This window comes from Pseudophryne corroboree, chromosome 3, assembly GCF_028390025.1.
Source record: "Pseudophryne corroboree isolate aPseCor3 chromosome 3, aPseCor3.hap2, whole genome shotgun sequence".
Classification (NCBI taxonomy): domain Eukaryota; kingdom Metazoa; phylum Chordata; class Amphibia; order Anura; family Myobatrachidae; genus Pseudophryne; species Pseudophryne corroboree.
In genome coordinates, this window is record NC_086446.1 from 272,860,582 (window position 1) to 272,876,365 (window position 15,784).

The 15,784-nt window shown below is 47.8% G+C and overlaps 1 protein-coding gene across 1 annotated transcript in view; it reads left to right on the forward strand.

The window, feature by feature from the left end:
- Positions 1–15,784, forward strand: part of TTLL9 (tubulin tyrosine ligase like 9) — a 121,479-nt gene that overhangs the window by 25,119 nt on the left and 80,576 nt on the right. The window contains exons 2-5 of the mRNA XM_063959114.1: positions 4,472–4,518; positions 5,276–5,368; positions 10,376–10,487; positions 10,602–10,787. Of these exons, the coding sequence (XP_063815184.1) occupies positions 4,472–4,518; positions 5,276–5,368; positions 10,376–10,487; positions 10,602–10,787 (438 nt within the window). The remainder of the gene's footprint in view (positions 1–4,471; positions 4,519–5,275; positions 5,369–10,375; positions 10,488–10,601; positions 10,788–15,784) is intronic.

Below are 15,784 nucleotides of genomic sequence, written 5' to 3' on the forward strand. Positions count from 1 at the left end.
AGACAGGGCCCCTGTTGCAACAGGTCCTGTCTTAGAGGAAGAGGCCACGGATCTTCTGTGAGCATTTCCTGCAGATCCGGATACCAGGCCCTTCGCGGCCAATCTGGAACAATGAGAATTGTCTGTACTCCTCTTCTTCTTATGATTCTCAATACCTTGGGGATGAGAGGAAGAGGAGGAAACACATAGACCGACTGGAACACCCACGGTGTCACCAGGGCGTCCACTGCCACCGCCTGAGGGTCTCTTGACCTGGCGCCATTGCCACTCTGCTCTTTGTTCCGCCTTGGCGGTTTACATGAGCCACTGCGGTGATTTGTCTGACTGAATCAGAACTGGTAGGTCGCGAAGCAAATTCTCCGCTTGACGAAGGGCGTTGTATATGGCCCTCAATTCCAGGACGTTGATGTGAAGACAAGCCTCCTGGCTTGACCAGAGACCTTGGAAGTTTTTTCCCTGTGTGACTGCTCCCCAACCTCGGAGGCTCGCGTCCGTGGTTACCAGAATCCAGTCCTGAATGCCGAACCTGCGACCCTCTAGAAGGTGAGCACTCTGCAGCCACCATGGGAGAGATACCCTGGCCCTGGGGGGCAGGGTGATCATCTGATGAATCTGTAGATGTGACCCGGACCACTTGTCCAATAGGTCCCATTGGAAAATCTTCGCATGGAACCTGCCGAAGGGAATGGCCTCGTAAGACGCCACCATCTTTCCCAGGACTCGAGTGCAGTAATGCACTGACACCCTTTTTGGCTTCAATAGGTCCCTGACCAGAGTCATGAGTTCCTGGGCCTTTTCTATCGGAAGATAAACCCTTTTTTGGTCCGTATCCAGAATCATGCCTAAGAAGGTCAAACGAGTCGTAGGGACCAACTGTGACTTCGGGATATTGAGAATCCAGCCGTGTTGTTGTAACACCTTCAGTGAAAGTGATACGCTGTTCAACAACTGCTCTCGTGACCTCGCTTTTATCAGGAGATCATCCAAGTACGGGATAATTGTGACACCCTGCTTGCGCAGGAGCACCATCATTTCCGCCATTACCTTGGTGAAAATCCTCGGGCCGTGGAAAGCCCAAACGGCAACGTCTGAAATTGGTAATGACAATCCTGTACCGCAAATCTCAGGTATGCCTGATGAGGTGGATATATGGGAACATGAAGGTATGCATCCTTTATGTCCAGGGACACCATAAAGTCCCCCCCTTCCAGGCTGGCGATGACCGCTCTGAGCGATTCCATCTTGAACTTGAACCTTTTTAAGTATAGGTTTAAGGATTTGAAATTTAAAATGGGTCTGACCGAACCGTCCGGTTTCGGGACTACAAACAGGGTTGAGTAATACCCCATCCCTTGTTGAAGCAGGGGAACTTTGACCACCACTTGTTGAAGACACAATTTTTGAATTGCATTTAAAACTATCTCCCTCTCTGCGGGAGAAGCTGGTAGGGCCGATTTAAAAAACCGGCGAGGAGGCACCTCTTCGAATTCCAGCTTGTAACCCTGGGAACCAATTTCTATTGCCCAGGGATCCACCTTTGAATGAACCCAGATGTGGCTGAAAAGTCGAAGACGTGCCCCCACTGGGGCGGACTCCCTCAGCGGAGTCCCAGCGTCATGCGGTGGATTTTGTAGAGGGCGTGGAGGACTTCTGCTCCTGGGAACTAGCTGTGGTTGGCAGCTTTTTCTCCCCCTGCCCTTACCTCTGGCAAGAAAGGACGATCCCCGTACTCTCTTGTTTCTATGTGACCGAAAGGACTGCATCTGACAATGTGGCGCTTTCTTAGGCTGTGAGGAAACATAAGGCAAAAAAGTAGATTTACCTGCCGTGGCTGTGGAAACTAGGTCCGAGAGACCTTCCCCAAACAATTCCTCACCCTTGTAAGGTAAAACCTCCATATGCCTCTTTGAGTCGGCATCACCTGTCCATTGTCGGGTCCATAGGACTCGTCTAGCAGAAATCGCATATATAAGACAGCATCTTTAATATGACCCAGGGTCAATAAAATGGTATCCTTATCCAGGGTATCAATTTCTGCTGATAAGGTATCTGTCCATGCTGCTACAGCGCTACAAACCCAAGCCGACGCTATCGCCGGTCTGAGTAAGGTACCAGAATGTGTGTATGTGTGTAAATGGACTTCAAGGTAGTCTCCTGTAGGATCCCTGAGGGTTGCCGTATCTTGGGATGGCAGCGCTACCTTTTTGGATAAGCGTGTCAACGCTTTGTCCACCCTTGGGGAGGATTCCCACCGTATCCTGTCCTTAGTCGGGAAAGTATACGCCATAAGAATTCTTTTGGGAATCTGCAGTTTCTTGTCTGGAGATTCCCAAGCCTTTTCAAATAACTCGTTCAGTTCATGAGATGGGGGAAAGGTTACCTCAGGTTTCTTTCCTTATACATGCGCACCCTCGTGTCAGGGTCATCTGTGATATGCAGTACATCCTTCATTGCAATAATCATATATTGAATACTTTTAGCCAATTTTGGCTGTAACTTTGCATCATCGTAGTCGACACTGGAGTCAGAATCCGTGTCGGTATTAGTGTCTACTATTTGGGATAGTGGGCGCTTTTGAGACCCAGAAGGTCCCTGCGACATAGTGGCAGGCAGGGCTTGATTCCCTGTACACTCCCTGGACTCAGCTTTGTCCAACCTTTTGTGCAATAAATTCACATTAGCACTTAAAACATTCCACATATCCAACCAGTCAGGTGTCGGTGTTGCCGACGGAGACACCACACTCATTTGCTCCACCTCCTCCCTAGGAGAGCCTTCTACCTCAGACATGCCGACACACGCGTAACGACACACCAAACACTCGGGGAATTCTCTTATCTGAAGACAGTTCCCCCACAAGGCCCTTTGGAGAGACAGAGAGAGAGTATGCCAGCACACACCCAGCGCCAATGACCCAGGGAAAAAACAATATTTTTACCCAGATAGCGATATTATATAACACTGCGCCAAATTATGTGCCCCCCCCCCTTCTTTCAAACCCTCTTTCACCGTGTTCAGCAGGGGAGAGTCCGGGGAGCTTCCTCTCAGCGGTGTGCTGTGGAGAAAATGGCGCTGGTGAGTGCTGAGGATCAAGCTCTGCCCCCTCAGCGGCGGGCTTCGGTCCCGCTGAAATCTTTTAAAAAACTGGCGGGGGATCTCCATATACAGTGCAGAGCCTGTATATATGCATTTTAGCCAGATCGGAGGTTTAAATTGCTGCCCAGGGCGCCCCCCCTGCGCCCTGCACCCTTACAGTGCTTGCCGTGTGTGTGTTGTGTGGGATAAAATGGTGTTACTTCAGTGAAGATCCGAAGTCTTTTGCCGCCTCTGAAGTTTTCTTTCTTCTCATACTCACCCGGCTTCTATCTTCCGGCTCTGTGAGGAGGACGGCGGCGCGGCTCCGGGACGAACGGCGAGGGTGAGACCTGCGTTCCGACTCCCTCTGGAGCTAATGGTGTCCAGTAGCCTAAGAAGCAGAGCCTAGCATTAAAGTAGGTCTGCTTCTCTCCCCTCAGTCCCTCGATGCAGGGAGTCTGTTGCCAGCAGGCTCCCTGAAAATAAAAAACCTAACAAAATTACTTTCTTTCAGGAAACTCAGGAGAGCTCCCTGTAATGCACCCAGTCTCCTCTAGGCACGGTATCAAACTGAGGTCTGGAGGAGGGGCATAGAGGGAGGAGCCAGTGCACACCCATACCTAAAGTTCTTTTTTAGTGCCCATGTCTCCTGCGGAGCCCGTCTATCCCCATGGTCCTTACGGAGTCCCCAGCATCCTCTAGGACGTAAGAGAAATAATAATAATGTACTGTTTGATTTGAAATATGACTTTTATTACATTGTTATGTGAAGGACTCTATGGTAAAAGCCTTTAATGGGGGTCATTCAGACCTGATCGCACGCTAGTTTTTTTCGCTGCGATCAGGTCAGAACTGCACATGCGTATGCACCGCAATGCGTAGGCGCGTCGCACGGGTACAAAGCGGATCGTTGCTGTGCTGTGGGTTTTACGAAGAATCCATTTGCACAGCCGATCCCAAGGAGATTGACAGAGAGAAGGCGTTTGTGGGTGGCAACTGACCGTTTTCTGGGAGTGGTTAGAAAAACGCAGACATGTCCAAGCGTTTGCAGGGCGGGTGTCTGACGTCAATTCCGGCCCCGGACAGGCTGAAGTGATCGCAGCGGCTGAGTAAGTCCTGGGCTACTCAGAAACTGCAAAAGATCTTTTTGTACTTCTCGGCTGTACATGCGATCGCACACTTGCACAGCTAAAATACACTCCCCTGTAGGTGGCGACTATCTGATCGCAGCGCTGCAAAAACCTGCTAGCGAGCGATCGGGTCTGAATGATCCCCCATATGTGCAATAACCTGTGATAATAAAATTGTGTTATCTGACTGCTCTATTCTACTGAAGTTTCTGTTATTAAAGTATAACCTTTGTATACAGTGGCTAACTAACTCTGTCTTTAAACAGGCTATTGTGCATAGGGGTCAGTATGGATACCAGAGACAGAAGGAACGGTAAGGGTGAAAATATATGTGTACTTAACCCAGTTTACAATACAATAGAACGTTCTTAAATGATGACCCTCTAATGGACAGAGGGTAGTAGAAAGAAGTGCCTAGAGCAGTGGTTCCCAAACTTTCTTGAAACCTGGCATCCTAGAGTATCAGCATTTTGTTTACGGCACCCCTAGGCCAAAGGTTTTATTGATAAATTCAGAAAAAATATAAATGTAAGTAAATTGCACTTACCTCACATCCTTAGGTTCAGTTATGTGGCATTGAGCAGTGTTGTGCTTCCAATAGTCCACATATTTTAAGATTGCCAGCCACCAGCTCTAGTTTTGCTTATCAGGTTTACCATAAATAATTTGATTTAGTCCTGGACCACAAACTTCAGACAGGTTTGGTATGCATGATCGCCGGTCAGCATACTGCCGCCGGTATCCTGGCAGGGGGGGGTGGACGAGCGCAACAGTCCCCTTGCGGGCTCGCCGCGCTACGGCCTCGGTGGCGACATCTCACTCTATGGGTGTCATGAATACCCAGGAGTGGGAATAGTCCTTCTGTTGGTCGGCATGCCCTCCGGATTGTGAGGGTGCGGGATGTAGTGGGAGGTATTGTGACCGGCGGTCCATGGCACCCAGTTTGGTAACCACTGGCCTAGACATATGTCCCTGTATATTGTAGAACAGCTCATACTGTTTGGGAACCACTGGCCTAGACATATGTCCCTGTATATTGTAGAACAACATTATGTTTGTGCTTTGTGCAGAGAGCCTAGATCCTGTATCCGGTACAAGTGTACGCTCATTAACACCATTGCAGACGTGCTGAGGCAGCGACCAGGCTGGACAGAAGTGAAGGAGTAAGGTTTGGGTATACTCTGTTGTTCACTATACTCCCTCAATGCCCTTGGTTTTGGGTAAACGTCCTTCCTCTGTTTCCCAGGATCTGGTTTGCTTTCACTTCATTGTTCATTGTTCACTGTAATGTCTTCTCTTCCGTTCCTATGCAGACACTACCACTGCCTTGCTTTATGTCAAGGTATCCAAATGTAATGCTTTCTTCTGACTCCTGCCTAGGGTACAGTTTCACCATCTTTCATTTTACCTGGGGTCTGTATTCCAGACTAGGGTATGCAGATATTGCTATTCCTTCTGGTAGAGATATAAATTCTAAGTACTGCTTATTTTGCAGCAAAGGACACAAGGTCACCACCTTTTTCTCTGACGTCCTAAGTGGATGCTGGGACTCCGTAAGGACCATGGGGAATAGCGGCTCCGCAGGAGACTGGGCACAACTAAAAGAAAGCTTTAGACTAACTGGTGTGCACTGGCTCCTCCCACTATGACCCTCCTCCAGACTTCAGTTAGAATCTTGTGCCCGGCTGAGCTGGATGCACACTAGGGGCTCTCCTGAGCTCCTAGAAAGAAGATATTTGCCGGCTGGCATCTAAAATAAGTGCAATGTCCATTTCTGCCAGGAGAGGGTTATGGACTCGGCAGTGGACAGGAGATGCAGATTCTAAAAGGCACATGGAAGTTTTGCCTTATAAGGGTGGGGAGTTGTTCGGGGATGGTCTCTCGGACCTCGTTTCCACAGCAACAGCTGGGAAGTCTACATTTTTACCCCATGTTCCCTCACAGCCAAAGAAAGCACCGTATTATCAGGTACAGTCCTTTCGGCCCAATAAGGGCAAGCGGGTTAAAGGCGCGTCCTTTCTGCCCAGAGGCAGAGGTAGAGGGAAAAAGCTGCAGCATACAGCCAGTTCCCAGGAGCAAAAGCCCTCCCCCGCTTCCTCTAAGTCCACAGCATGACGCTGGGGCTCCACAGGCGGAGCCAGGTACGGTGGGGGCCCGTCTCAAAAATTTCAGCGATCAGTGGGCTCGCTCACGGGTGGATCCCTGGATCTTTCAAGTAGTTTCTCAGGGGTACAAGCTGGAATTCGAGACGTCTCCCCCCCACCGTTTCCTCAAATCTGCCTTGCCAACAACTCCCTCAGGCAGGGAGGCAGTGCTAGAGGCAATTCACAAGCTGTATTCCCAGCAGGTGATAGTAAAGGTGCCTCTACTTCAACAAGGACGGGGATACTATTCCACAATGTTTGTGGTACCGAAACCGGACGGTTCGGTGAGACCCATTTTAAATTTGAAATCCTTGAACACGTATATAAAAAAATTCAAGTTCAAGATGGAATCGCTCAGGGCGGTTATTGCAAGCCTGGACGAGGGGGATTACATGGTATCACTGGACATCAAGGATGCTTACCTGCATGTCCCCATTTACCATCCTCACCAGGAGTACCTCAGATTTGTGGTACAGAATTGTCATTACCAATTCCAGACGTTGCCGTTCGGTCTATCTACGGCTCCGAGGGTCTTTACCAAGGTAATGGCCGAAATGATGATACTCCTTCGAAAGAAGGGAGTTTTAATTATCCCGTACTTGGACGATCTCCTGATAAAGGCGAGGTCCAGGGAGCAGTTATTGGTCGGGGTAGCACTATCTCGGGAGGTGCTACAACAGCACGGCTGGATTCTAAATATTCCAAAGTCACAGCTGGTCCCTACGACACGTCTACTGTTCCTGGGGATGGTTCTGGACACAGAACAGAAAAAAGTGTTTCTCCCAGAGGAGAAGGCCAAGGAGCTGTCATCTCTAGTCAGATGCCTCCTAAAACCAAAACAGGTGTCGGTGCATCACTGCACGCGGATCCTGGGAAAGATGGTAGCTTCCTACGAAGCAATTCCATTCGGCAGGTTCCATGCAAGAACCTTTCAGTGGGACCTGTTGGACAAGTGGTCCGGATCACATCTTCAGATGCATCGGCTGATAACCCTGTCTCCAAGGACCAGGGTGTCTCTGCTGTGGTGGCTGCAGAGTGCTCATCTTCAAGAGGGCCGCAGATTCGGCATACAGGACTGGGTCCTGGTGACCACGGATGCCAGCCTTTCGAGGCTGGGGGGCAGTCACACAGGGAAGAAACTTCCAAGGACTATGGTCAAGTCAGGAGACTTCCCTACACATAAATATTCTGGAACTCGGGGCCATTTACAATGCCCTAAGTCTGGCAAAACCCCTGCTTCAAAACCAGCCGGTACTGATCCAGTCAGACAACATCACGGCGGTCGCCCATGTAAACCGACAGGGCGGCACGAGAAGCAGGACGGTGATGGCAGAAGCCACAAGGATTCTCCAATGGGCGGAAAATCACGTGTTAGCACTGTCAGCAGTGTTCATTCCGGGAGTGGACAACTGGGAAGCAGACTTCCTCAGCAGGCACGACCTCCACCCGGGAGAGTGGGGACTTCATCCAGAAGTCTTCCAACTGATTGTAAACCGTTGGGAAAGGCCACAGGTGGACATGATGGCGTCCCGCCTAAACAAAAAGCTAGAAAGATATTGCGCCAGGTCAAGAGACCCGCAGGCGATAGCTGTGGACGCGCTAGTGACACCGTGGGTGTACCGGTCGGTTTATGTGTTCCCTCCTCTTCCTCTCATACCAAAGGTACTCAGGATAATAAGGAGAAGAGGAGTAAGAACTATACTCATTGTTCCGGATTGGCCAAGAAGAGCTTGGTACCCGGAACTTCAAGAAATGATCTCAGAGGACCCATGGCCTCTGCCGCTCAGACAGGACCTGCTGCAGCAGGGGCCCTGTCTGTTCCAAGACTTACCGCGGCTGCGTTTGACGGCATGGCGGTTGAACACCGGATCCTGAAGGAAAAGGGCATTCCGGAGGAAGTCATTCCTACGCTGATTAAAGCTAGGAAAGAAGTAACCGCAAACCATTATCACCGCATATGGCGAAAATATGTTGCGTGGTGTGAGGCCAGGAAGGCCCCAACGGAGGAATTTCAGCTGGGCCGTTTCCTGCACTTCCTACAGTCAGGGGTGACTATGGGCCTAAAATTGGGTTCCATTAAGGTCCAGATTTCGGCTCTATCGATTTTCTTCCAGAGAGAACTGGCTTCACTACCTGAAGTTCAAACTTTTGTTAAGGGAGTGCTGCATAATTAGCCCCCTTTTGTGCCTCCAGTGGCACCTTGGGATCTCAACGTGGTGTTGAATTTCCTAAAGTCACATTGGTTTGAGCCATTTAAAACCGTGGAATTGAAGTATCTCACGTGGAAAGTGGTCATGTTGTTGGCCTTGGCTTCGGCCAGGCGTGTATCAGAATTGGCGGCTTTGTCATGTAAAAGCCCTTATCTGATTTTCCATATGGATAGGACAGAATTGAGGACTCGTCCCCAATTTCTCCCTAAGGTGGTATCAGCCTTTCATCTGAACCAACCTATCGTGGTGCCTGCGGCTACTAAAGACTTGGAAGCTTCCAAGTTGTTGGACGTAGTCAGGGCCCTGAAAATTTATGTTTCCAGGACAGCTGGAGTCAGAAAGACTGACTCGCTATTTATCCTGAATGCGCCCAACAAGTTGGGTGCACCTGCTTCAAAGCAGACTATTGCTCGCTGGATCTGTAGTACGATTCAGCTTGCACATTCTGCGGCTGGACTGCCGCTCCTAAATCAGTGAAAGCCCATTCCACGAGGAAGGTGGGCTCTTCTTGGGCGGCTGCCCGAGGGGTCTCGGCTCTACAACTTTGCCGAGCAGCTACTTGGTCGGGGTCAAACACATTTGCTAAATTCTACAAGTTTGACACCCTGGCTGAGGAGGACCTAGAGTTTGCCCATTCGGTGCTGCAGAGTCATCCGCACTCTCCCGCCCGTTTGGGAGCTTTGGCATAATCCCCATGGTCCTTACGGAGTCCCAGCATCCACTTAGGACGTCAGAGAAAATAAGAATTTACTCACCGGTAATTCTATTTCTCGTAGTCCGTAGTGGATGCTGGGCGCCCATCCAAAGTGCGGATTGTCTGCAATACTTGTATATAGTTATTGTTTAACTAAAGGGTTATTGTTGAGCCATCTGTTGAGAGGCTCAGTTGTTGTCATACTGTTAACTGGGTATTGTATCACGAGTTATACGGTGTGATTGGTGTGGCTGGTATGAGTCTTACCCGGGATTCAAAATCCTTCCTTATTGTGTCAGCTCTTCCGGGCACAGTATCCTAACTGAAGTCTGGAGGAGGGTCATAGTGGGAGGAGCCAGTGCACACCAGTTAGTTAGTCTAAAGCTTTCTTTTAGTTGTGCCCAGTCTCCTGCGGAGCCGCTATTCCCCATGGTCCTTACGGAGTCCTAGCATCCACTACGGACTACGAGAAATAGAATTACCGGTGAGTAAATTCTTATTTTTTCTCTCTAGTCACTGCCTTTCCTCTTGCCTATGGAACATGGGGCCTCATTCCGACCCGATCGCACGCTGCACTTCCTCGCAGCGGTGCAGTCGGGTCTGGAATGCGCATGCGTGGCGGCCTAATTGCGCACGCGCGCTGTTGCCCGGCTGACAGTGGAGAAAGCGGTCGCAGCGGCGACCGCAAGAAGATTGACTGCAGGAAAGCGTTCCGGGGCGTCAAGAGACCGTTAGAAGCCGTTTTCGGGGAGTGGTAAGAAAAACGCAGGCGTGTCCAGGCGAATGGAGTGCGGATGTCTGACGTCAAAGCCAAGCCCATCATCGCTGGATCCGTCGCACGGGGTAAGTATTTCCAGGGCTGGTCTTGATTTGTGTGAAACTTCACATAGGCGGAGATTAGTTGATCGCACCAGCAGCAAAAAGTTGCTTGGTGCGATCAACTCGGAGTGAAGGCCCTGGTCTCCATCTGTCCTCATTCCTAAGGTCACTGCCTAAGTTACAGTAAAAATAGCTGTATCACTGACTTCCTTCTTCATTCTTGTGCTTTCCTACATCATAGTTAAGAATCAAATCTTTCCCTTTACAGCCTTATGGTTCTTTCATTCAGAAATATTTTGACAGGGATGGTGAGTGGGATTTTTATTGGTGTGACGTGAGCTGGCTGCGTGAGAACTTTGATCATATTTACATGGAGGAATACGTCCGCATCTGCCACTTCCGCAATCACTACGAGGTAATCTTTCTTTTTAAAATAAATGTTTTTGTGAAACCACTCCTGGGATAAGGAGGAAACACTAAGCTGTTACTTGGGCACACAGTACTACTGTATCTGTCACTTGTTCTTCAGCTAACCCGCAAGAACTTAATGGTGAAGAACTTGAAACGCCTCCGGAAGCAGCTTGAGCGAGAATCTGGTAGACTCGAGGCAGCAAAATGCGACTTCTTTCCCAAGACGTTTGAACTGCCAGCAGAATATCACCTGTTTGTAGAGGATTTTCGAAGAAACCCCGGGGTCACTTGGATTATGAAGCCTGTGAGTATAAGGATAAAAGTGTACCCTTGATCTACAGTATACACATAATAGATGCAGCTGTTTATGGTCTGAAACAATATCCATGTCAGGGCAGCCTATCAATTCACTAGGAATCGGTAGAATAATTAAGGCATGAGTCACAATGGTCTCAACTGTGTTTAAACCATGAGGAAGATTTACTTAACAGTGGTTTTGTATGCGGTTTGGCTACAGTATTCTGTGGTGGGGTGAGGTTCGGTTCTGGCCTGCTGCTTTGCTAAGCAGAGCATGCAGTGAATCTTTGCTGTGGCCTGGTGCATGCAGTCGGCATTGTAGCACTGTGCAGGATCCCGGCGTCGGCATTGTGATCTTCACCGCTTCCCCAAACATCAGAGTTTTCAGAGTCAAAGCCGAGGATTAACTAACAATAAAACCACATGCATAGGTCTGAAGTCTGAAATTACCTGAAAAGGGCAGATATTAGACCAGATTCTGACAGATGCTGTTTGAGCTATCTGGTCTGTCAGAATAGAAATAAAATAAACTTACGATATCAGCAGTTCATAGTAATGTATCATTTTACTAAAATTATTTTAGAATTTGATTTATAATAGTCCAAAGTATGGTGCCCAAGATGGCTGCATCACCTTTTGTATGCTCCTGATCATCTCCATAAAACAGCTTAAATTCACCACAACTGACCTATGAATCATCATAAATATCCAAGGACTTACCTTGAACTTGTACTACTCTACGCGGACATTTCATCAAAACCAACGGATTGCATTCCTGCGCTGAGATACTGACTGGATTGAATCCTGGACTGAATCCTCTGCATATCTCCACTGAGAAATCCTTCAGTTTAGCAGCTGCTGTACTCTGCATTGGACATTACCCAGATAAGGTACTGTGGATTACAACCTATCTTTGGCTACATCCAGCCCCTCACTTAGACATCATCCACCTCTGTTCTCTGAGCAACAAATAACTGACTTATTGCATTAATCTACTAATATCAGTATATTCAGGCTCTGAATTGCTGAAGGCTCACTGTTTAAAATCAGGATCCATTTCCAGGACACGTTATCACTACCCCCACAAAAAAATCTACTTCAAAGGCCTCTCACACTGAGACTTTTCACACCTACACAGTAGGAATTGGCTTCTAACACCTTTCCAAAAGGCTGCCTATCCTAGGATAATTGACTAAATCACCAGTTATTTTATATATTACTTTCTTCAAATATACACAATAGGTTATAGCAATAATTTTGTTCATAATCCCATTATAATTTTGGATCACATACCGAATTGGGGGAAAACAAAACACAAAAAGGAAAAAAAAAAAAAAAAACAAGAACAAAAAAAAAAACCCCACTGCTTTCTCTCCCTCTCTCATCATCATATGCAGCTCAAATTTATAGTAATCTGTCATTGATGACCAAATGTATACGTATTGCTCCAGCTTCATTCTTTCACTCCGCCCACCACGTTCTGCAGTTCCTATCACACCATCACAGGCTTCTATTCTCCAATCCCTTGGCATTTTAAAAAGAAAACACAGGCGCATTCGTGGGAAGCAAGCAGGCCGGAAATGTAATTCCCCCGGTAACCATCTAAGTCCTTTGCCCACCTGCTCACCCCCATACTCAAAGAACAATCAAATAGAAGTGATACCCAAAAGACAGCCCTGTGTTTGGAAGGACAGAACTGTCAACTCTCACTTTGTGACCCCCATACCCAGAGCTCCTGCACTTAACATAAAGAAAACTGAAGGCCCTCTGGTATGCCCAATCAGGTCAGTCCTTTGTAATGCCAGATCTATAAGAAACAAGACTGCAACAATTGCTGACCTTATTGAATCTGCAGATCTAGCCTGTATTACAGAGACCCCTGGCTAGATGAAAATGCAGCACCTATATTGGAGGCTGCAGTACCAACAAACTACTCTGTCATCCACAACCCAAGACTGGACCGCAGGGGTGGCGGGGTGGCTATCTGCTTCAAAAAAGAACTTAAACTTAGGGTCCACCCTATTGAAACTACTCGCTCATTTGCGTGCATTGCTGCCCGGAGTTCGACAGGATTAGGTTTCAGAGTACCTCTCATTTACCGGCCACCTGGAGATGGAAAGATATTTCTACAAGAAATTGCAGACACTGTTGCTGGCCTGGTTCTGGAACATCAAAGATGGCTCATCCTCGGGGATTTCAATGCATGGGTGGATGATGAGCTCTCACGCCTTGGCCAAGACCTCCTGTGCACAATGAATGGTCTGGGCTTCACACAGGTCATTCCCTCTGCCACACATAAAAGTGGTCACACTCTCGACCTTGTCTTTCAGATTGGATTAGAAGTCACTGACCTAAAAATAAACCCAGTCATCTGGTCAGACCACTACTCCCTCTGGTTCTCAGTTGCAACCCCTCAAATAAGATCTCTGCCCGTGGAGTTGACCAGGTATCGTCCAAGGAGGGGTATGACTCCCCAGGCTCTTGCAGCAAATCTGGATCTCTCTGCTATACTGGGTGCCTGTGAAGATCCCTGTTCCCTAGTCCGTTATTATAATAGGAATGTTATGGCTGCAATTGATATTATCGCCCCTGTGCGTTTAAGACCTCGTAAACCACAACATCAAGCTCCATGGTTCGACAACAGTGTTAGTGAGCTCAAGAAAAGGGGGCGTAGACTGGAAAGACGATGGAGAAAGACTAACCTAGTGGGTGACAAAATAAAACTAATAAAGCATAACGAAGAATATCAATCGACAATCACTCGTAAGAAAGCACAGTTCCTGTCAAATGAGATCACAGCAGCAAACAATAGGCCGGCTCAACTTTTCCGCACAGTGGAGATGCTTTGCAAGCCAGCATGCCTGCAGACTGATGAGACCCTCTCCCAGGCAAGATGCAACGAGTTTGCAAACTTCTTTGCAGATAAAATATCCACCATCCGGGCTGGTATCTCCACAGTGCCATCAAAGGAGTGCCAAACTACAAAGCCTGCCAATATAAGCTACCTGCCTTCATGGACCAGCTTTGATCCAGTGGATGTAAAGGACACTGCTGAAATTGCTCGGATTTTGCGTCCCACCACCTGTGATCTGGACCCAGCCTCAACCAAGCTTCTAATAGGTTGTATGGATATAATTGGTCCTGTCTTTACAAAAATTGTTCAATGCTCTTTGCAGACAGGCATTTTTCCTGAACCCCTAAAGGAAGCAATTGTTAGACCGTTTCTTAAAAAACCTAATTTAGATCCCGACTGCATGACCAACTACAGACCGGTATCAAACCTTCCTTTCTTAGGAAAGGTTATTGAGAAAGTCGTTGCAAATCAACATGAAACCCGCCTGACAACCCATGATATTTATGATCCATTTCAATCAGGATTCAGGAGAAGACATAGCACTGAAACAGCCCTGGTGTGTGTGTGTTAAATGATCTTCTGATGGCAAAAGACAGAGGTGACTGTTCAATATTAATCCTTCTGGATCTCTCGGCAGCATTTGATACAGTGGACCATGGGCTTCTGATTGAGCGACTGATACATTTCTGTGGTCTGGATGGCACAGTCCTAAACTGGTTCAAATAATTTCTCACAGGCAGGTCACAGAGAGTATCATCTGGATTATACTCATCACCACCAGTGCCATTGCCATGTGGTGTCCCACAAGGTTCTATACTATCACCCATGCTTTTTGCAGTATACATGCTCCCATTGGGCGAAATAATCAGGTGCCATGGCCTGGTCTACCACTGCTATGCAGATGATACACAGCTGTACTTGTCCTTTGCTCCGGGCACTGATAACCCAATAGCAACCCTAAATGGCTGTCTAGCTGAACTACAGGAGTGGATGAGCGCCAGTTGGCTGCGACTGAACCCAGATAAAACAGAGGTCCTTATGATACGACCGCAACATCAAAGGACAAGACTGCAGCATAGCCAACCAACTGGACTTACACTCGGGGATTCAGAATTACAGACCAGTGATCGTGTGCGGAATCTTGGCGTTGTCCTGGATGGTGGCTTGACACTTAAACATCAGATATCAGCCACAATCAAATCCTCATTCTTTCACCTGAGGAACATAGCCAGAATCAAGCACTTAATTCCCTCAGATGATATGCCAAAAGTCATACATGCATTTGTATCATCTCGTTTAGACTACTGTAATGCCCTCTACCTTGGTCTACCAGCAAAAGAATTGCAGCGCTTACAGCTGGTGCAAAACACAGCTGCCAGGCTATTAACCAACCAGCCCCGTTCTAGCCACATAACACCCATCCTCTACTCCCTTCACTGGCTGCCTGTACGATGGCGAATCATCTTCAAGATTGGCTTACTGAGTTTCAAAGCATTACATGACCAAGGCCCAAGGTACCTGAAACAGCTTCTGACCCCATACTACCCCACTTGATTACTGCGATCTGTAGATGAAGGACTTTTAGCAGTACCTAGAATCTACCGTAATTCATCTGGGGGTCGAGCTTTTAGTCATGCGGCTCCGACTCTATGGAACTCACTTCCCCGCACAGTGCGAGAGGCCCCAACTATAGAATCCTTCAAAAGTAGACTCAAGACTTTTCTGTTTACTCAAGCATTTCCATAATGTCCCTTTTAGTATCTTCATGCTTCTGTATTTTCTGAAAATGTACTTCATTATTTTCTGTACTATATTATGCTATGTATCTGTTAAGCGCCTTGAGTCCTATTGGAGAAAGAGCGCTATATAAATAAAATTATTATTATTATTATAATGAGTCTAGGGTGGCACGAGTGTGAAAAGAGCTGTTTTGGCTCCCAAAAGGGTCTCTTTACACGCATTTCAGCTCGCTAGTTAGTTAGTTATGTGGGCACTATTAATAGTGCATACCTATGGCATTACAAGAGTCCCGCCAAGAATTTCTGAACTGCACATAGGGATATCGAGGTGCTGAAAGAGCTTCGCCCTATTCCTGGCATGTATCCCACTACAAGAAAACCCGCTGGTCTCGGTGGGCAGTGACTTTTCAT